Below are 21,263 nucleotides of genomic sequence, written 5' to 3'. Positions count from 1 at the left end.
AATCGAAAACAACAAGAAACAAAATAAGTTTTATTTTTTTCTCTACATCGAGTTTTGCTTGTATCGCTTGCGCGATTATCGCGCTACCATGTAGAAAAGCTTATGATAGCGAGTTGATAGCTGCCTGTTTAAATTTCGTGGAATTGGTGGTTTTACGACGAAATTGAGGAAGAAATAGGGTTCCCAATTTCCGACTAAATGCAATGGGTTTAATTTACCGAATAAGCGACATATGTGAAGATTCAAACTTATCCTAAAGGGTATTTAATCACCAAACATTAGAAGGTTTTAACAAATTCTGTCTCGTAGTTTGATTGTAAACATTGAAACCTAGGGTCTCACACATACCACAACAGTCCTTATACATACACGCATAGACGTCACTGGTCCGCCTATCTGTCAAAACGGGCATTTACGAGACCAGATAATTGAACAGATTCTAGCTAAAAGTGTATTGATAAAAACGAGTCGTGCATTAACTTAGTGCTAAAATGTGTTCTATTTACTTGATTTACCTCTAGTATTATTGTAATTCACAATTGGACTCACGCCGTTGTGCATACTTTTCCCTAAGGACAAAGGACAACAAACACTCCTCGTCATATCGAACACCTTTTTCATAACAAACCGATGGTAATGAACATGTATTCCCATCTTTCGGGAGGTCGGGCTAACGTACAGCTGCTGCAGGAAGCAGCCGTACGGGAGTTTGTAAAGATTCTTGATCGCTGCGAAGGCACAAAGGTAAGTCGCAGCGCCTATTGAATGTATGTATCAACTCTTGGCGAAAACTCTTACTTTCATCCCCCTTTTCTAGGCAATCATTTGGGATGAGTCATTGGGTGGGCCGGTGGGGCTTGTGGCACGATACACGTTCCTCAAGGAGCACCACGTTACCAAGATGTATCCGCTCCGGTCGGAAGCGTGGACGGACATCGATGTGAAGAACATTATCTTCATAACACGCCCCCATCAAACGCTGATGGATTACATTGCCAACAACATTCACGAGGAGGAGCGGAAACGAAAAGGTTTTTTTTTCGCCGCCCTTTCTTGTATAGAGCCGTGAAGGTTTAATGCAGTTTTCCCTGTTTCAGTTTCTCGCAAAGAGTATTTTCTGTACTTTCTGCCGAAAAAATCCTTCCTGTGTGAAAAGCGGCTTCAAATCAAGGGCGTACACGGCAGTCTGTCCTACATTGGCGAGTTTCGCTGCGAGTTTTTCCCATTCGACAACGATCTGCTTTCGATGGAGCTGAAAGATGCCTACAAAGAGATCTACCTCGAGGGTGACACGAGCAGTCTGCACCAGTCGGCGTGTGCGCTTGTCGCGCTGCAGAAATTGTATGGCCGCATTCCGAAGGTGTACGGCATCGGCGGCTACGCGCAGCGCGTCTGGGAGATGACGAAAGCGCTGACCGAGGAGGACGGGCATGTGATGAACAGCGAGAAGGGTGTCATCGACCAGATGATCATACTCGATCGGTCGACCGACCTGATGAGCGTGCTCGCCACGCAGCTCACCTACGAAGGGCTGATCGATGAGATATTCGGCATCAACAATACGACCGTCAATCTGCCGGCGGAAAAATTCAACACAGGCGAGGGTCTATCTACGGACCGCAACACGGAGAAAAGCCAATTCATACTGAACTCGAAGGAGCAGCTGTACGCGGAGCTGCGGGACAAAAACTTCAATGCGGTGGGGGCGGTTCTCTCCCGCATGGCCAAATCGATACGATCGCGGGCGAACGAGAACCATGGCGAAAAATCGATCCAGGAGCTGAAAAAGTTCGTCGAAAGTTTGCCACACATCAAATCGAACGAGCAGTCGCTGGCCACACACACCACGATTGCCGAGCTGGTGCAGGACGTGATCTCGTCGCACGCCTTTCTGGATGTGCTGGGCTGCGAGCAGGAGTTTCTGCTCTGCTCGGACGTGGACAAACCGAACAGCTTCATCGAGGATATGATCGCGAAGGAGGCACCGCTGCGCAGTGTTCTGCGCCTGATCTGCATGCAATCGATCGCTGGGACGGGGCTCAAGCCGAAGGTGCTGGACTACTACAAGCGCGAGCTGGTGCAGGTGTACGGTTTGAAAACGCTGCTCACGCTGGGTAATCTCGAAAAGGCGGGACTGCTGCGTCAGCAGACCGGCTCGCGCACCTATCACGTGCTGCGCAAAACGCTCAACCTGACCGCCGAAACGCCGGAAGAAGTTTCACCAAAGGATATCACGTACGTGCACAGCATCTACGCACCGCTGTCCGTGCGCATCATCGAGCAGCACCTGAAACCGAACGGATGGCAACTGCTGACCGAAAAGCTGTCCTCGCTGCCCGGCCCAACGTTTGAGGATTTTCAGGCATCGCCCAGCTTGAGCAGCCGGCGTGGTTCGTTCACCAGCGAGCTGTCCCAGTCCGACATTCCGCGCGTGATTGTGGTGTTTTTCGTCGGAGGGTGTACCTTTGCGGAAATATCAGCGCTTCGCTTTCTGGCGCAACAGGACGATAACAACGTCGAGTTTCTCATCTGCACGACGAAGTTGATCAACAAGAACACGTTCCTTGATTCGTTTATAGAAAATTGAGCTGGCTAATAAATGTATGTTATCTAATTGCTATATCCTGCATTCATATGGTTGTAAAATGAAAGCGAATACAAAGCAAACGATCTTTTGCCTAATTTTGCTGCACTCTGAGTGAACTGCAAGCATTTTAAAATGTACAAAAACATGTAACTGAACAGTTAAACCAAGGTCTAATGTCATATCTGTGTGTGTGTGAGTTTTCTATACCAGCACGAAGTTGGCAAACGGTCCCGATGACAGCCGAAGTTTGAAAACTGCGCTCCGAAGCTTGACAGGTCCGTTCGACGTTCCCTTGACGTTTCACGGTTGTGTTTGCGTGTGTGCGTGTATGTATGTATGTTTTTTGTGTGAAATCGCCATTTTGTGTTTCAGGGCGATGTGAATTCGGACGAGCGGAGAAAAGGTTAAGATCAGACGATTTCGTTAATATACTTTACCAATCCACCATCATATGGCCGAAGGGAAGCGTTCGCAAGCATTCATCCTGTTGACCCGAGACGTACGGCCGCCCACGGAACAGCGCACGGGATGGATTGCACGGTGCAGAGGTGGTGACTTCTCCGTGTTACGAAAAATCTTCACAATTTGTTAGTGGCAACTTTCGGTAGCCGACGGACCGTCCCAATCGTCTGCCCCGTTCGAGTGCGCTGCTGGTCAGCTGCAAATTATGCAAATTTGGCAATCGGAAAAGACGATGCACCATTAAAGGACCATTAGGTGTAGACACAGTAACCCCCTTGCGCTGTGTGCCTGCCTGCGTGTGTGTATGTGTGTGTGCGCTGAAAACGTACGTCCCCGCCGCACACACACCCACCGAATTGCTCTAGGCGTGGTCTGAGTGCGAAAAGACAAACCTCGAATGTGGTTTGGTGGTGTGCAGTGGGTGAAACTGTGGAATGGAATGACCGTGTGTGTATGTGTGTGCATGTGTATGTGCCCGTAGTGGAGCGATAGTTTTCTGTGCAAAGAGAGAAATGTTCGAAAAAAGTGGAAGGTGAAGAAAAACTAATGAAACCAAATAAAACATGACACACATGCGGCCGGTCGACCTTGAAATTCTTTGCCAAAAGTTGCCAGCCAAAAAGGTGTCGAAGGTGTTGTGTGCATGGTGTGTGGACATACAAGAGAGAGAGAAAAAAAAACGACAAAACCCGAGTCACGGTTCTACCGCAATAGCATGTTAGCGCAGTCGAAGAAGTGGAAAAGCTGGGTCTTCTAGGGTGGAGGAGCAGAAGGGCAGGTGTAGCAGGATGATGGCGTGATGATGCCGCATCAGGTGCTGCTGACCGGACGATACGAGTGACAAAGAAACTGGAGGGACATCTGGCAGAAAATTCCTGCCCGTCGTAATAAATGCCATCCGTGCGTCACAATGATTAAAAGACGAGCGTGCGTCGCATGACAAATTGTGTTGATCTATTAAATTAGCAAGCCCGACTGCCAAGTGGTATCAATGATTAGACCGCAATTAGATACCATCCTGTAGCGCATATTCAAATTTACACCCCGAACGCCTTTCCCATGCGGGGGGGGGGGGGGGGGGGGGGGCAAAATACGTTGTAAACTTCCCAAATCGATACGATGGTTGTTAGCAGGCAATTAGCTAGCTCATTACACGGTCTTTTTTGTTTTTCTCTTTTTGGGAGGGAAATTCCTCTGATAATTGTGAATGAATCATTTGTAAAACCGATTTGCAATCATTTCGAAATGTAGACATTCCACTCCAACAGACCGATTCACCGATGAGCAACGGCAAATACGTAATTCTTTATCTGTGCTTGGCTTTTTTCCTCCCCAGGTTCGGCCAAGCTAGAGCATACCCTTAAATCCGCCCTACCCGACCGGAAGTGACAGGCGTGCGCGTACCATCTCGTGATCATCATCATCATCATCACCCTCAGCTTCGTCAGCATCGACATCACTCCACACGCCCCAACACACACACTCGGTGCTGAGGGGGTTTGCTTTTTGCGGAGTAGTTGTGTTGTGTTCGACAATAATAGCCGCACCACCCACAGCGCGCATCGCCCTCGAGTTCGAGTTCGGTTCGAGGATTCGATTTAAGGGAAGCGAGCATCCAGCGAAAGGATATGTGTGCGCTCCAGTATCAATCGTAGATGATGATCGCATCCGTCTGGTGTGCGCTGATGATGCGTCAAGCGACGATCGGCTGTGTGTAATGTCGTGAACAAGGAGAAGAGGGACGACGAGTGGCGCACAAAAAAAGCAATAGGAAAGGTGGTGCTAGCTGTGTCACTCCGTGCGCGTGCGGTGCGTGTTTTTAATGTGTTTAATGTGTCAAGAAAAACGGTTGCTACGGGAGTGGGCATTGTGTGTGAAAGTGTGTCTAGAAACGGCCAACTGCGCCAGCAGGTCCCTTGCGTACGGTGGAAGGAGGGGCCGCGTGTGCGTAGTGTGAAGTGTGATTGCCACGCGGAAGCGAGCAAAGTGCACGCACCGGCCGGTGTGCAGGGTGTGAGCAATAGTCGTTTGTGTGTGTGTGTGTGTGTGTGTGTACGTGTGTGTGTGCAAAACGGAAGCGGGGGCGTCCATTCGCGTAACGCGAGTGGCGACAGCGGGCAGCGACGATGAGGCCCGGAAGCCTGAAAGACCCCGAGATAGCGGAACTGTTCAACAAACATGATCCGGAAAAGATATTCGAAGATTTGCGCGAGATCGGGCACGGCTCGTTCGGTGCGGTGTACTACGCGAAATGCAACCTTACGCCCGAGATCGTCGCGATCAAGAAGATGTCCTACATGGGCAAGCAGAGCATGGAGAAATGGCAGGATATCCTGAAGGAGATCCGGTTCCTGCGGCAGCTCAACCATCCGAACACGATCGAGTACAAGGGCTGCTATCTGCACGAAAACACGGCCTGGCTGGTGATGGAGTACTGTGTCGGGTCGGCCTCGGACATCATCGAGGTGCACAAGCGCCCGCTCAAGGAGGACGAAATCTCGGCCATCTGTGACGGCGTGCTGCGCGGGTTAAGCTATCTGCACAGTCTCGGACGCATTCACCGGTAAGCGAACAGCACGAGCGTACTGTGTTGAAGAGCGGAGAGAGCGAGAAAGAGAAAGCCACACGGAGAGGTAACGGTTTATTTGTCCTTTTTTATTTTCTGCGTCATCTTCGTAGGGACATCAAAGCGGGCAACATTCTGCTCACCGAGCAGGGTATCGTGAAGCTGGCCGATTTCGGCAGCGCTGCTATCAAGTGCCCGGCCAACAGCTTCGTCGGTACGCCCTACTGGATGGCACCGGAAGTGATACTGGCGATGGACGAGGGCCAGTACGATGGCAAGGTGGACGTGTGGTCGCTCGGCATCACCTGTATCGAGCTGGCCGAACGGAAGCCGCCGTACTTCAACATGAACGCCATGTCGGCGCTGTACCACATCGCGCAGAACGATGCACCGTCGCTGCAGGCGCAGGAGTGGTCGGACATGTTTCGGAACTTTGTCGACTTTTGTCTGAAAAAGTCACCGATCGATCGGCCGACGTCGACGCAGCTGCTGAAGCACACGTTGGTCACCAGGGCACGATCGCCGAACGTGCTAATTGATTTGATCGCCAGGTAATGTTGCAATCGGCACCTGTGCGCGCCGCTAGAGAATGGCGCAGCATTGCATCCCGTTCTAACTGCAATCGTGTGTGTGTTGTTGTTTTTTTGTTATTGCAGAACGAAGGCCGCTGTACGAGAGCTGGACAATCTGAACTACAGAAAGATGAAGAAAATCTTGATGGTGGACTGTGAGACGGAGAGCAACATAGGCGACGCGGAGGATACGCCCGACGAGCAGATCGGAGGCGACAGTAGCAAGAGCAACAGCATTACCTCCGAACACTCACTGCCATCGGTGGATCAGCAGCAGCAGCAGCAGCTGCACCAGCAGCACGGCGTTGGCAGCGGTTTGATGCGAAACTCGTCCCGATCCCGGCCCGCCAATGCGATGTCGGCGATGCATAACAACTCGGCCGGCGGCAACGCCCGGGACAGCATGCTGTCGAACGTGATGATGGCCGGCATCAGCGGTGGCAGCGGTTCGGGCAGCGGCATGATGATGGCGAGCGGTATGGCCGGCGGCGGCAGCGTCGGCATGGGCACGAGCGGTATGCAGAGTGCGGGTGCGGCCGGTGGACAGGCGAACATGGGCGCTAGCATGGGCTACCACCATCACAACTCCTCTAGTCCGGTCGTGTCGGCCCACCATCACCCGCAGCACAATCACAACCACGTGTCGCAGGTGGCGGCCAATGCCGTGGCAGAACACGGTGCCAACAATTTCGCCACCATCCGCACGACCAGTATTGTGACGAAGCAGCAGAAGGAGCACATGCAGGTAAGGCGGACGAGGGCGGCGTGCACCGTAGAGCGCACACCGTCCGATTGTCCCGTTTGCGGCGCAGTAAGATACTGATAGAGGGTTTTAATGATGAACTTTGCCTTTGGTCAAGGAGGAAATGCACGAGCAAATGTCGGGCTACAAGCGTATGCGACGGGAGCACCAGGCCGCACTGGTGAAGCTGGAGGAGAAGTGCAAGGTGGAGATGGAGCAGCACAAGTCCGCCCTGGACAAGGAGTACGATCTGTTGCTGCATAATTTTACACGGGAGCTAGACAAACAATCTGTAAGTCAGTCTTGGGTGTTTGTGGGTGTACGGTACCATCTAATCAATGTATGTGTGTGTGTGTGTGTGTTGTTCCGGCACAGGCAAAACATCAGCAGGAAATTGTGCGAAGGGTTAAGCAGAATGACACGGCAGAGAAGAAGCTGCACAAGGAAATAGCGACCAGACAGGAGGGCGATCGGAAGGCGTTCGAAATCCATCGAAAGAAGGAGTACAAGGCGAACAAGGAGCGCTGGAAGCGGGAGCTGTCGATGGATGACACGACGCCCAAGCGTCAGCGCGATGCAACCTTGCAGTGAGTGTTGTCTACTTCTGGGGATCGTCCCACAAGCGGTTTGCCAACTCCTCCTAACCCCGATTCTTGCATCTCTCTTCCAGAACGCAAAAGGACAACCTCAAGCTGGCGGAAGCACAGGAGGAACAGCGATTGCTGCGGGTACAGAAGACGTACATCGAGCTGGAGATGCGAAAGTTCCGCAGGAAAAAGATGGGCCTCCTGCACGACCTCGAGGATCAACTGTTACGAGACGTAAGTGTGGCGAAGAAACGGTCCAATCGGGTTAGGCCCCAGTGCGTCTTACCATTTGCGTTTGCATTTGCAGGAGCTCAGTAAGAAGCAGCAGCAACTAGAGCAAGCTCATGCCATGCTTATTAAACACCACGAAAAAACACAAGATCTCGAGTACCGCCAGCAGAAGAGCGTACATGCACTCAGAGAGGAGCAGGTGGGTGAAACAGCGCTACGGCATTTTAGCACACATGCATGACCTAACCACTGGCATTCTGCGTACTTTCAGATATCAAAGCAGCATGAAAGCGAGCTGCGAAACCAAAATGAGTACATGGACCGGGCCGAGCGAGAGTTGTTACGAAGACACGCACTCGAATTGAAACAGCAACCAAAGAGCCTGAAGGTAGGGAAAGGGAAAGAGCCCATATGCTCTTGTCTGTTAGCTTTTGTGACAATCCCAAACAGCGTGTAACATGCGGGTTTTTTTGTTCCTTCTTTTTACACCTTGCCTCACCAACAGCAAAAAGAACTCCAGATTAGGAAACAGTTTCGTGAAACGTGTAAAACACAAACAATCCAGTACAAGGCACTGAAGCGGCAGATACTGCAGACAACACCTAAGGAAGATCAAAAGGCTGTGATAAAGCAACTAAAGGAAGAGCAACATCGTAAGTTAACACTACTGGGCGATCAGGTAAGTGTGTGTTGTGTTGTGTGTGCGCGAAAGTTGTTTTTGTCCTACGGTGAACGAATTTGCAACTCCTTTCCGCTAGTACGAACAAAGTATTGCCGACATGCTGCAGAAGCAGAGCCTTCGTTTGGACGAAAGCCAGGAAGTGGAGTGCCACCAGCTGAAGGACCGGCTCCAGTACGAGCTGGACATACTGACCGCCTACCAGAGCAAAAATCGCATGCAGGCGCAAGCGCAGCGCGACCGCGAGCGCAAGGAGCTGGAGGACCGTGTCAGTGTGCGACGGGCACTGCTGGAGAGTAAGGTAAGCAGCGCACGAATGCGATACTAACCCTCCTCCCCCTAAGCGAACGATCGATAAACCTGTAATGATTCTTTCTCCCGCAGATGGAGACGGAACTGCAGCAGTTCAATCAGGAGCGTGCCGAACGAATCCGCCAGCTGAAGGAGAAGCATGACAAGCAGCTTGAGGCGTTTGATGAAGAGTCGGCCCGCATGGGCTTCAGGTAAGTTGTGGTGTTGTTGCACGAAAACCTTGTCCTATCATTCACATGTTCACCCCCCTTGTTCGGCGTTTGCTTGCAGTGCACTGGCCTTAGCGGAAGCATCGAAGGAGACGTACCCGGACGAGGAGGCCAGCCTGTCCGGGTCGATGCTGAGCCTGGCGCACAGTAACAGTTCCACCAGCTTCCCGGCTGGATCTCTATAGCATAAGTCCACCAGATGGATGACCCTGTCGAGTCAGCATTCGATGTAAGAGGAAACCGGCGTGGCCGCCTCTCCAGGCACTTGGGTAGGGGTTGGGTAGGACATTTGGAAAACCAACCAGTGCGAGCGATCCAGCAGCGTTCATCCTGCACTCAATTCCGCACTGTGTATGGGAGTGCGCGTGTGTGTGATGCACGCAATTCTCGCACCCAATGGATAGCACGGGGAATCGATTCTGAGATTGTGCCGAGATCGTAGTGAGGGGGGATCAGCAAATTCAGCATGATAATGTTAAGCAGGGCCAGACGGATTAGTAGACTGATAGAACGATGATCAATTTGGAATTACGGTACTCGGGGTTCGGGTAGACGACGATGAGTGTTCGATGCAATAGACATGTGTGGGCTAATATAATGTAGGGTGGTTCCGCGCGGCGCCGCGCGTTGCCACACACGCTGCGCTGGTGGTGTTGTTTCTAACGTCTTGATAAATGTACTCGTATGTTTTATGATGGTATGGTTTTCCCCCTCCCTTGTTCTGTGTTACCATGCGCTCTAAAGGCACCCAATATTCGGTTTCAGCTTTAATAATTGTATATTAAGACGACAGTGCTAACTAACTACTACCACTTCCGTGGCAAACTGACCAATTTCATTTGCCGGTTTTTGTTTCTTCGCATCTCCGGGTTCGCAGCAAACCGACTGGAATGATAGGTTGGTTGCCTTCGGTTTGGCTAAATTGTTGAGTATCGGGAGAAATGGGGCATCGGGTACGTTTTGGAACACATTTAGTTCGTAACTGCAACATTTGCAAACGATCGTACTAGTAAATTAACACTTTTTTTACACTATCGGAAGCGTCCGTTGTGATCCAATCAACCCCGGGAAGCAATTAATCTAGCACCTTACACCAACACATACACACACGCGCGTTTTAGTTAATGCTTACGCACGTGCGCTATTTCGCTGAACCTACCGCCGAAAGAATGTCTAGTCAACGTGCGATTGAAAAACACAACACAGCTTGAAGTGCGTTAATCGATTTTCAAACTAAACCATACAATCTAAACAAAGTAAAGTAAAGCCACACCCAGCAGCGCAACGAAATGGAATTTTAAACTAAAAATACTCAAAACTACTATCCTAATTGCTACGAAAGGAAAGGACGACCGACCGATCGATTGCGGGAAAGGTCGTGATTGTGTTGGGGTGAATTAATATTGTTGACTAAATAATTTGAACCTGTTTTCCGTTGCTTTTCGAAACAAAAAGAAACGCTGACGGTTTCCCTGCTTTTTGTGCCGAAGCTTGGAGAGCATGGGGTTTGTAATTGTAATATAGGAAGAAGAGAGAAGAAGAAAACACATTTACACTTTATTAGCTTTCTTTATTGGACTCTACGACTGAGAATGTGATCGCGGTTTAAGCAAAAAACGAAACAAAAAGCGAAGGGTGTAAAAGCTACAAATTCTGTTAGGTGTAAATTTGAGTTGTTTTGTAAATTCCAAACCACCACCACCACCACCATCACCGCCGCTAATTACAATTGGGGGTGCTAGACGATTGTGTCTAGGCGCAAAACAAAAAGCGATAAAGTCACCAAACAACACCATCTAGGAGAGTGAAGGGAATGGAGAAGTATATTATTAAATTTGCGCGTGTGTGTATGTGTGCGATGGGTGGAATTTTGTTTTAACAAAAAGTTGTTTTTTTTTTGCTCTTTTACTTCTAATTCGGCCGTACCACCCACATTCGTTATGTATGCGTTAAGTTTATTTCTCTATTGTTTAAAGCCTTGCTGTGAAACTCGAACGGGCGGCGGAGGGGGTGTATTAGACAAAACATTTTACTACAAAAAGGCCAAAGCGTACACAAAGTCTTGGCTTTTATTCGAAAATGTAGCTTCAATGGGGTAGTTTTGCATCAAAGTAATGAAACAAAAGCGTCGGAAGAGTAAGTTTGTGTGAAGCGACGGACAGGGAAGTCGGTCCATGGTTCCGATTGAGTTTCCCAGCAAGGCGAGTTTAGTGTAGTTAGCGTTCAGTGTACTAAGATATTACTAAACCGACTCAACGAACTGTTCAATCACCACCATCACACAATCTAGCCGCACTAAAAAAAGAAAAGAAAAAAACAAGGTCAGTAGAAACAGCGCGAACAGGAATTGCAATGTCCCCCCTGGAAACATACACAACAGAACACATGTTTTAATTTGCATCGATATAACATACTTCCTTACCACAACCTCTTGCTTATGTTGTTCCACAAAACTGAGCAGGAAGGCTAAATAGCGAGGAAAGAGATAGCTGCTTTCATTGTGCGCCGAGAAAGTAAAGCATTGCGATTCGAAGGCAGGCGGCATATTCAATTATAAATAGATAACACGAAACGAAGCAGAGAAAAAAAAGCAACATCCTTATTAGGTATATGTAATTGTGGCAAATGTCGTCAGAATGATGTCGTAAGACGTGGCCCTATCGGCGCACGAGAAGGAAGGGAAGCATGATGGGGAAGGTGTAGGCGCAGGATGGAAGCATGAAGAAGCTGCGGGGCCCCCAAAACAATCGGTGCATTTATAAGATTTACCGAGGCCGAAACTGAAATTATAGTAAACATTATAATCATCCTCTCTTATCCCAATTTATAACACGATAAGCACACGGCAGCACACACTGTCGCTCGCGCGCCGCCTTGGCAGAGATCTGATATCGCGCAGAACAGAACAGTCAGCAGGAAAAAGGGGGCAGTAGGGGAAGAAAAAGTACAGCGAAGAGACAAAGCAAATAAGTGTAAAGCGCGCGCGCGTGTATGGTACGGCACGGTGAATCCTTTAGACAATATAACATAATAGACCATACAAAGGCCGGCCAAAGTGAGGGGAAACAGTGAAGATACCAGGGCTGGCTGGCGGTTTAAAATTGGGAGGCTAGTTGCAAGAGGCAGATAAGTACTAATTTACTGAATTAATGTCGCTTAGAAAGGTTAAGGAGAGTGTGTTCGAGGGGGGTTACATTCTCTTATCGGGCACATACGGTCTTACTACAATTATCACAACCCACTAGAAAGGTTCTTCTTGCCTCTGGTAACCATTATCCTTTTGTATCTATCGTTCCGTACCGGGACTGAACTTCTAATCTGCTTGCACAATAGCACTCGAATACAGTGTGCCAATCACATGATATGGTGCGCGCCATATTATCTTTCTATCCACATACAAAAATCACCGTTAAAGCGGATAAACGGTAACCCGATCCCCCTGCAAAGCCATTTGGTTCCTATTTATGTACTCTCTACGTTCTTCCTGTAAGATAATAAAAATTGGATAATCAAAATCGAACAATTGGTTAGGGAACTGTCACGAACGAGAGAGAGAGAGCGAGAGAGAGAGAAAGAAGGGGCGATACTCCAACCTCCAGCGGCAACAGCAACCGTTCAGTAGAGAAATTTCCCAGTCATCTTTCTTCGGCTTTGTTGCAGGCTCAGGCCAAAAGGAAGCCAAACAATCAATAATAATCCCCCCTCCCTCCCCCCAGTAGACAGGAGAGCGGTGTTATAGGGCACAATGCGTGTAGATCGTAGGCAGGAGAACCGAATGATCATTCAAACCAGGATAAGATCATCGGCGATCGTGTTTGTGTGTGTGTGTGTGTGTTAGCAACAGAAGGATAATGGTGCGTGTGTTGTAGCGAAAAGAGGGGGGAAAACAACATATTAACACTTTAAATAAGTAAACACAAATAATCAACTTTACGATAACGCGCTGGATGATTAGACGAAAGTATGAGAGAGAGAGAGAGAAAGTAATGGGTGTGAATAGATCGCCACTAGGTTTTATTAATTAGACTCCAATGCTTTAGCGAACAAAACAAATAGCGTGAAAGGCCGAGAAGGGAAAGGATAGGAAGGGAAATAATAGCCGGATGGAGGGATGTAGTTAAAGACAGAGGGAAGGCAAAAGGCGGCGACAAGAAGGATGGTAATAGGGCGCGCAATCTGTATGTGTGTGTGAGTGTGTGAGTGATGGATATTTAAAACAAACGGTTAGAAATCTGCCTCGAACGGAAACCTTTTACCGCAAGCCGGCAGCACAAGTGGGTAGTTGATGCTGCTGCTGTTACTGCTACTGCTACTGCTGCTGCTCCAGCAAGCGCAAACAGAGGCAAACAACACAAACCATAATAATTAGAAGCAAATAAACAATCTAATAAAATTTAAAAAAAGAAGCAAAAAAAACAAATAAGCAAAGCAAAACAAAACCAGTAGTAGCAGCGACATCTCTTTAGCGTTTAATACAAACAACAACACACAGTGGAAAAGGAATAGAGCAGAAGAAGAAGAAGAAAAGGAAAACGATAAATAAAATACGTACTACTACTACGCTTCTGACGACGCTCTTTATATAATGATAGCATAATATACACATACCTATGAAATGCTCTCCCTTCCCTCTACACCCCGCTCTTTGGCGTCGGGATTGGGAAGGAGGGTAGATACGGACGCGAATTAACCAAAAGCATGCAATTTATGTTGCATTCAAAGCTGGTGCATTCAAAGCTACGCAGCTAATGCTCTGTAGGGGCAACGGTTTTTTTTAAAGTAATTATTTTTCACTTCTGCTACTACAACGTTATCAAATCAATTGTGGATTCATTTTTTCGACACACTCTCTACACAAACCATAAATCACTAACACACACACACACACACACACACACACTTTAGCTAGCTCTACACACTTAGCGCTACATACTCTACAAGCATACACCATTGCATATGTACTTTCTTATTGCATTTTGCTTCAAGCGCAGTACGAATTTTGCACCGCCTGCCTCTCTGTCACTGTGTAAATGTGTGTAGTAACTGCAACAAGTTGTAAACGATTTTACCTAAGCCAGACGCTACGCGAAGTAGTAGGCCATGTGGAGGAAGCATGACCGGGTAGGACCAGTTGCTTCGCCAAACACACACCGCTGCTGCTGCTGCTGCTTTGTGTAAGAACAGATAGCGAACCAGGACGAAGACAGTGAATGGTGGCTTAGAAGGGAGTGAAAGGTAAATCGTAGTTTAAGCGCAACGAATACCACGACTTGTCGACGTGGAGCAGCAGCATCTCGAATAATTGGGCGGAAGAAAAGGCGTAAAATAAAAAGAAGGACCGTTAGGCAAACAAAAAGCAACAAAAAGTAGATAATCCTCTCTGTTCGATTGCTTGCTCGCCAGCAGCATCCTGAATGTTGGATCGGCCATTGGAAAAGTGTGCCCACATGTAGGTTATGGTATTGGACGGGCAAGAAAAACCTACACAACACACTAAACTCTTCCCTCCTTGGCTATCACCCGAAGCGGGATGGAAGAGAGAACGCTTTCCAAACAACGATTGCGACGATGCCGTACGATTCACTTGTTCGAGTTTGTGTAGAGAAGCAGCAGCCGCCAGCACACAGTTAGATCGATTCGTTTTTGTACATATGATTAACTCTAATTGTGAATAATCCTGAGGAGAAGATAAGCCAATCGGGAAGAAGAAAATAAGGAAAAGGGGTGGGAGCGATAGTAGGAAGGTAAATGCGCTAATAGCAAGAATTAGGGAAAAAAAGAGCAGACACGAGGAACGATGATGATGATGATGAAGGAAGGAAGGAGCAGCGAACACACAACACAACATTCAAAACAATACATACTCACAATGCGAAATTTACTTTCCTTTTTCTTTCTCTTTTACCTTTTCCTTTTTTTTGGTGCTTGCAAACAAAACGCGAATCCGAAAGCAGCGATTGTGGTTGATCGTTTTCTTGTTTCTCCTCGTCTCCTTCGTCCACTGGAACTAATGCACTTCGTTCGCGTAATTTTACATTTCGTTTATTATCTTACATCACATGCCACATGTGTGTGTTTTACAGTAAAGGAAAAGGATAATAATATTTCATTTAACGTATTAAAAAATGCAACTTCCCCCAACTGGCAGAGCCGAAGCTGGGGAAAACACAAGGAAAGCGGTCGAGTGAAAATTAAACAAGAGAAACTAAGAAACTCCACCATCCGTCCTCCCTCCTTGCAGCGGAGAGAGTGTGTGTGTGTGAATTCATTTTTGTAAGCGATGTAAACTATATTAAGCTCATTTCTATTATTGCTCAATTAAGTCCCGAAACTGTTCAAAACTTAACAACAAAAAAATGCACGTGAGTGATGAGATAGATAGTTAGTTGGTAGATTGAAGAAAATCGTTTCGCTAACAACCGATCGACGAAACACTAATTAATTGGCCTGCTGCGCTCAATCTCACACACGCACGTACACACACATATCGGGAGATTTTTTTGTTGTCGGAGGAGAAAGAAGGAGAGGAAACAAGGCAACAGCAACAGCCCGTCTCTATCGGCCTACTGGGTCGGTGAAAACTCGGTCGGGGCTAGGATGCGGCAGTGCATTTCGCGGATCAGTGGCACAGTGTAGGCGACGCATTCGTCCCAGCCGGGCGATCGCCAGGCCGATTCGCGCGTTTCCTTTCGTCCCTGCAAATCCTTGTAGCCTGTGGAAAAAGGGTGTGACAAAAAAAGTGTGTCAGTTGTGTGAGTTTTGTGAGTGCAAGGTAAAAAGGGAAACAGCAGCTGCTTACACCAAATGTGGTGCACGTTGTAGAGGCGCCCGATCTGCGAAAAGTAGCCGGCGAACGCTTCGTTGTTGTTCTGGCGGTGGTTGATCGCCCGGGCCCAGTTGTTGCCCCACTCGATCATCGTGCCCGGCTTCAGCCGGTAGGAACGGATTTCGTAGATGTTTTTGCCCTCGCGCAGCTGCAGCTGCGGCCAGTAGCTAAATGCTAGCAGGTATTGCAAATGCCGGGACCGCAGAAAGGTGCCCCGTTCCTGCATCAACTGCACGTAGCTCTGTGGGGAAATTGTTTTGGGAGGGCATTAAGAAACGTTGGCTGCAGTGGTGCAGTGCTTATCTCACACAACCTTATCGCTGCTGAGCTCTCGCTTTGCTTGATCCACCATTTCGAAGCCGCCGGTATAGCGCCACAGGTGCAGACATTGGTCCAGATCGCCCACCTCCACGTTCCACGAGCCTATCAGCTCCATCGACAGGTTCCCCTTGGATTGTACGATTTGGACCGTGTTTTTGCTGTGGACCAGGGCAGACAAGCAAGTCGAATTATTAATATAGAACGGTACCCCGGGCGGATAAGACATTTCCGGCATCATCGCTGATAACGCACACACACACACACACGCCGTATCAGCGCATGAATTTTGCTAAACCGTCTTAGCCGAGGCCACATTGTAGCCGTACAGTGATCCAATTGCCGATTTCGATTGCGTCTGTGCGCGGTTGCATACTCACTAGTTTTCCAGATACTTTCCGACCGAATCCGGGCGGACATTGTGCGTGTGCAGCTCGTAGATGTCGAACTTGTCGCTCAGCATCCGGCTGTGGGAGTTTTTCGTCGGTTCGATCTTGCGAACCATCAGCTTGCTCAGCCATGACGATTCGTCCTTGCTCAGGGCGCTGCTCGTCGCCAGTGTCCTTCATGGTGTACCGCAGCGGTCATAGGCAAAGTGGACGTCACAGCCATCGTGTCGATGGTGGTCGTGGTCATCGTCATCGACCGTCATCGTTTGCGCAAAAAAAGAATGAATGCCAAAAGGGGGTACAAATTACTATCCAGCGGTGGTCGTCGGCATGAGTTATTACGCATTTGCGCAGGTGAATATGGTGGTGGTGTTGTTTGTTTATAGTCATTTTTGTAATCACCAACATCATCGCCTGGAAAATGCGTACAACTCTTGCACCTTCTCTATTGGCCATATAAATATATGTTTTGTTACCTAACCGGCTGCGGCAGAACTGCCCGTGCGTGACGTAGAGATGCTAAGGACATGGTGAAGGTGGTGATGACGGTGTTGCTCGTTCTGCTGTGGCCACTTTTTAAAGAAAAAAAAAACACTTCCGCTAGCTTCCTATCCACACACACACACACACGGCTTCGCGGTCAAAGTTCACCGACCCCGTAACCCTAGTCGATCTGGTTGTGTGTTCCGGTTAGGGAATGAATGCGGGCGGGCACACTACAGAAAGACCGGAACGTTTGTTGAAGGGATCAGCTCCCACCGTTCGTTCGTGCCGTTTGTGGGCCGCACACAAATAAACAACACACAACCACACGGGCAGGTGCAACGCAACAGCTTTCGGTTCGGTTCCAGCCGGGGTGGATGTTGTTTCTATTATTATCTAGCGACTGATTGTGTAAAAGATTATCTACGCACTTGGTGTCTGGGCCGTGGCGGAGAGCAGCAGAACCGTGTGCAGGCGGGTCGAAAGGACGGGAAGAAAACAACAAATAATCCCAGAAGTTGTGTTATCATATTTTGCCACCATTTGTCTGGGCTGGGCTAACTTTTTACTCAACCCTGACAGCACTGAGCGCGCAGATCAGCTGTTGGACGTTCTACGGAAGGTTTATGAAGGACAATGGAGTTATATGTCCAACTTTATACGCTTTAAAACATCTATTTAAAATTATTTGCATGAAAAGACCATTTACTTAATTTTTATTAGAAAAAACAGCGCTGATTTGCCGGTTTCTGTGAGCTACCTCCCATGTAGCTCAGTGTTGCTCCGTAGCTCAGCTCGCTGTACATCTGCTTGACAGCTGCCCATCTCCAATCAGATCAAAGTGTGTTTTGATTCGTTTCGTAAACAAACCCCCAAGCACGCTGTCCGGACCGGCGGCAATCACGCGAAGACCACTGCGCTTGGTTTCCAGGGCAATGGCAAAGTTAGCACGCGTGTGCCTTTCGCTACGGGCCCGCTTCTCCACCCAGGTGCGACCGTTGGCGGCCGTCCCGGGCCAGGGACCGGTGCCCGTGGTAACGTGCAAACGGCAGCAGTTCAACATCTACCAGCACGATCTGCCCGCCAGCCCGGAACGGATCAAGTTTGGCGAACTGCCGCTCGCCTCCGACGGCTGGCGGCACCGGCGCTCCAATGGCGATTACTTCATCATCCACCCGGTGCAGCGGGCGTACGAGGCGTACGGGCTGAGCAACCTTACCTTCCCGGAGCTGGGCATTAGCGAACCGTTGGTGGAAAACCTGAAACAGCAGCACGTCCTGTCGCCCACCCACTTTCAGGTGGAGGGCATACGGGCCATGCTGGACGGGAGCCATCTGCTGCTGGCCGCTGAGACGGGATGCGGCAAAACCTACACCTACCTGGTGCCGGTGGTGGAACAGATTCTGCGCCGCCGGTTGCACGAAAGGCAGCGCGATTTCAACACACCCCTGATGCTGATCATTACGCCCGGTCGCGAGCTTGCGCAGCAGATAGGGGCCGTGGCGGCGAGGCTTACGGATGGGACCGGTATCAAGACGCGGATAGTGCTCGGTGGCCGCACCAAGCAACAGATGCTGAATCCATCGTTCGAGGACATCGACATACTGGTGGCGAGCTTCGGCGCAATCAGCAAGCTGATCACGAGCGGCATCTACCGCATGGAGGAGGTCCGGTACGTGGTGCTGGACGAAGCGGACACGCTGCTGGACGACAGCTTCAACAGCAAGCTGTTGCACCTGATGAAGCGCTTCCCCTTTCACAAAAACCATCTGCAGGATCTCGGCGAAGGCATTCACGGTACGCAACTGATCCTGGCCGCGGCCACCATGCCCTCCAACATGGAGGAGCTGCTGGCGAGGCTGGTCAACGTGGAAACGATCGAGCAGGTGCTGAGCCCGAACCTGCACCGTCTAATGGGGCACGTTACGCAGCGCTTCATGCGCGTACGCAAATCCGACCGGCCGCAGATACTGCTCGATCTGGTGCGCAAGGACGCGAAGCGCAATGTGCCGACGATCATTTTCAGCAACAAAACGCCCGCCTGCGACTTTGTGTCGATGCACCTGAACGGGCACGGGCTGCCGTGCGTCAACCTGAACGGTGACATGATACTGAAGCTGCGGTTGGGCCAGTTCGAGAAGTTTCAGCAGGCCGAGGTGAACGTTCTGTCCACGACGGATGTGGCGAGCCGCGGGTTAAACACGATCCGTGCGGCACACGTGATCAACTTTGACTTTCCACTGTACACGGCGGACTACATTCATCGGGTTGGGCGCATCGGGCGCATCGGCAGCAGGAACGATTGTTTGGCGACAAATTTGATCTCGAGCCAGGCTGAGATTGGAGCTGTGCAGCGGCTGGAGCATGCAGCAAGAACTACGAACGTGCTGCGGAATGTGGATGCAAATGTGAAGGGTATTATACGGAGGAGAATGCAGAAACTGAGCGGAATGCCCAACGAAGGGGACATACTTACTGTAGGCAACCAGAAGGGATAAAGTAATAAAGTGTTCAAATAGTGAAGCGTAGGAAAAGTTCAAATGGCATTTATTTCAAGCTGAAATTAGTGTGTAATGGGAGTTTTTATAGCATTTCATCAACTTAATTTTGTACTTTTGATAGCGAAATATAGCGGCTGTTTTGGAATTGTTTTGAATTCTACTGAGCTACAACAGTTGCTCAATCACCACGTGCATCAAGCGCCAAGCTAAACCCGATTTCAAGTACCAAACACAACAGTATATCCCCAAGCTGTCGGAATTTCATCAACACAAACAGTGTGGTCAGATTATTTTGGCGGTCTTCATTAGGAGAACCAAAATTTTATCTATTATTTTCGGTAGTTTTAGAAACACGAAACTCAGTTAAAAAGAAGTCCCAGAGTTAGAAATACATCCTCAGTCCCATATAAAACGTTAACACCATATCCGATTTAATGGCATCTGACGAAACACAGCCAAGGGCCTTATTTGTCAGTGTTAAACTTCTTGTTCTGAACGCTGGTGAATTCAATATTTTCATATGAAGTTTAACTTTTAAAAAGAATGGGTAAATGATTTTATGGTTACTCTATCAGTATTATAAAAAAAATCTGTGATTTTCGGTAGGAAAAACAAAAAATCGGTAGGAATACATTATTTCTGGTCACTCTGAACACAAATCTGATGTAAACAAACGGTGTTGTAACTCAGCTGGGCTCTAGTGTGCTGCGGACCGAAACACGCAAATTACGCTCCCGCAAGATTCACGCACTGGAAAACGGCGTTCGGTAGGCGGAAAACCATGGCCACCCTTTTACCGAAGCCCGTCGATCCGGAGGAGGCGGCGGCCAAGCAGAACAGCGCCACCAAAACGGAGGGCATATTTTTCCCCGGCTCCGATCTGGACGAGGTGGCCAAACATTTCATCGGTAACACTCACCGGTAATGGATGGCACGTGGTAACGCGCTTTACGCTTTGCTTGCTAATAGTCTTTTTATTTCATACATTTGATTGTAGCTATCGGGAAAACATCATCATACCGAAAATGTACGGCGTGGTGCAGATAAAAACCAACGAGGAAAAGCTGGTGGAAGCCGCCTTCGAGAGCTGTGCGTTCAAATCGTTCATGAGCTGCGTGCTCGGGTACGGGTTGGGCGCGGCCATCGGGCTGTTCAGCTCGTCCGTCAATCCGAGCATTGCCGATCCGATGGCGGGCGATAAGCAGCAGACGGCGAGGGAAATTTTCCGCGAAATGCGGGCAGCGACGCACTCGTACGGTAAAAACTTTGCCGTCATCGGGGCAGTGTTTGCGGCGGTCGAGTGCGCCATCGAGTCGGTACGTGTCCTCCATGGTTGATGGGTTAATAGGAGCTAGTTACATGTTTGGGGGTGCTTTTTTGTTGCAGAAACGCGGCGTTTCCGACTGGAAGAATGGTACCTACGCCGGAGCGGTGACGGGAGGATTGATTGGCCTAAGAGGTACGTATGAGTGGCACACAGGAACTGGGCTAAACAGACCAATAATTGTGTGTTTTTTGTGTGTTTTTAGCGGGAGTCAAGGCTGGAATTATTGGAGCAGCTGGTTTCGCTGCGTTCTCCACGGTTATAGATTACTACATGCGACACAGATAAATGCATACCAAGCAGTGCATAAAGCAAATATTTTTAAAACGTTGTAGACTTTCAGGCATAATAGGCATTACGGAATATGGAATAAAATAGATCCCTACCGCTAGCCCGAATCCACCAAGCAGTGAATGACATTATTATTCAATCAAAAGCAAGTGTGAGAGAGAAAAAACACATTTCATTCCAACTT

At 49.0% G+C, this 21,263-nt stretch overlaps 5 protein-coding genes across 8 annotated transcripts; 4 read left to right on the top strand and 1 right to left on the bottom strand.

The window, feature by feature from the left end:
- Positions 1-379: 379 nt before the first annotated feature.
- Positions 380-2,620, top strand: LOC120951208 (vacuolar protein sorting-associated protein 33A). The gene is made up of 3 exons (XM_040369789.2): positions 380-744; positions 818-1,031; positions 1,098-2,620. Exons 1-3 carry the CDS (start codon positions 631-633, stop codon positions 2,585-2,587), a joined length of 1,818 nt encoding a protein of 605 aa, XP_040225723.2. The 5' UTR covers positions 380-630; the 3' UTR covers positions 2,588-2,620.
- Positions 2,621-2,881: 261 nt separating this feature from the next.
- Positions 2,882-14,828, top strand: LOC120953368 (serine/threonine-protein kinase Tao). 4 transcript variants are annotated; one of them, XM_040373241.2, is made up of 13 exons: positions 2,882-2,990; positions 4,386-5,612; positions 5,729-6,166; positions 6,272-6,932; positions 7,051-7,221; positions 7,305-7,516; positions 7,600-7,750; positions 7,824-7,946; positions 8,019-8,135; positions 8,253-8,426; positions 8,506-8,727; positions 8,811-8,929; positions 9,009-14,828. In XM_040373241.2, exons 2-13 carry the CDS (start codon positions 5,176-5,178, stop codon positions 9,130-9,132), a joined length of 2,949 nt encoding a protein of 982 aa, XP_040229175.2. In that variant the 5' UTR covers positions 2,882-2,990; positions 4,386-5,175; the 3' UTR covers positions 9,133-14,828. The 4 variants fall into 4 exon arrangements, with proteins under 4 accessions (XP_040229175.2, XP_040229172.2, XP_040229173.2 ...); XM_040373238.2 differs by having other exon boundaries at positions 7,048-7,221; XM_040373239.2 differs by lacking the exon at positions 2,882-2,990 and adding an exon at positions 3,013-3,135 and having other exon boundaries at positions 7,048-7,221.
- Positions 14,829-14,973: 145 nt separating this feature from the next.
- On the bottom strand, positions 14,974-17,472 carry LOC120953376 (protein NipSnap). Its single transcript, XM_040373258.2, has 5 exons — positions 16,957-17,472; positions 16,472-16,654; positions 16,087-16,252; positions 15,747-16,014; positions 14,974-15,659 (listed from the first exon to the last, which is right to left on the bottom strand). Exons 1-5 carry the CDS (start codon positions 17,007-17,009, stop codon positions 15,511-15,513), a joined length of 819 nt encoding a protein of 272 aa, XP_040229192.1. The 5' UTR covers positions 17,010-17,472; the 3' UTR covers positions 14,974-15,510.
- A 171-nt stretch (positions 17,473-17,643) lies between these two features.
- On the top strand, positions 17,644-19,508 carry LOC120953371 (probable ATP-dependent RNA helicase DDX28). Its single transcript, XM_040373252.2, has one exon. It carries the CDS (start codon positions 17,899-17,901, stop codon positions 19,459-19,461), a length of 1,563 nt encoding a protein of 520 aa, XP_040229186.2. The 5' UTR covers positions 17,644-17,898; the 3' UTR covers positions 19,462-19,508.
- Positions 19,509-20,120: 612 nt separating this feature from the next.
- On the top strand, positions 20,121-21,186 carry LOC120953379 (mitochondrial import inner membrane translocase subunit Tim22). The gene is made up of 4 exons (XM_040373261.2): positions 20,121-20,385; positions 20,462-20,780; positions 20,851-20,923; positions 20,994-21,186. Exons 1-4 carry the CDS (start codon positions 20,246-20,248, stop codon positions 21,074-21,076), a joined length of 615 nt encoding a protein of 204 aa, XP_040229195.1. The 5' UTR covers positions 20,121-20,245; the 3' UTR covers positions 21,077-21,186.
- The last annotated feature ends 77 nt before the right edge of the window (positions 21,187-21,263 follow it).

This window comes from Anopheles coluzzii, chromosome 2 (assembly GCF_943734685.1).
Source record: "Anopheles coluzzii chromosome 2, AcolN3, whole genome shotgun sequence".
NCBI classification, from domain to species: Eukaryota; Metazoa; Arthropoda; class Insecta; order Diptera; family Culicidae; genus Anopheles; species Anopheles coluzzii.
This window is presented reverse-complemented; position numbering and strand designations above follow the sequence as displayed.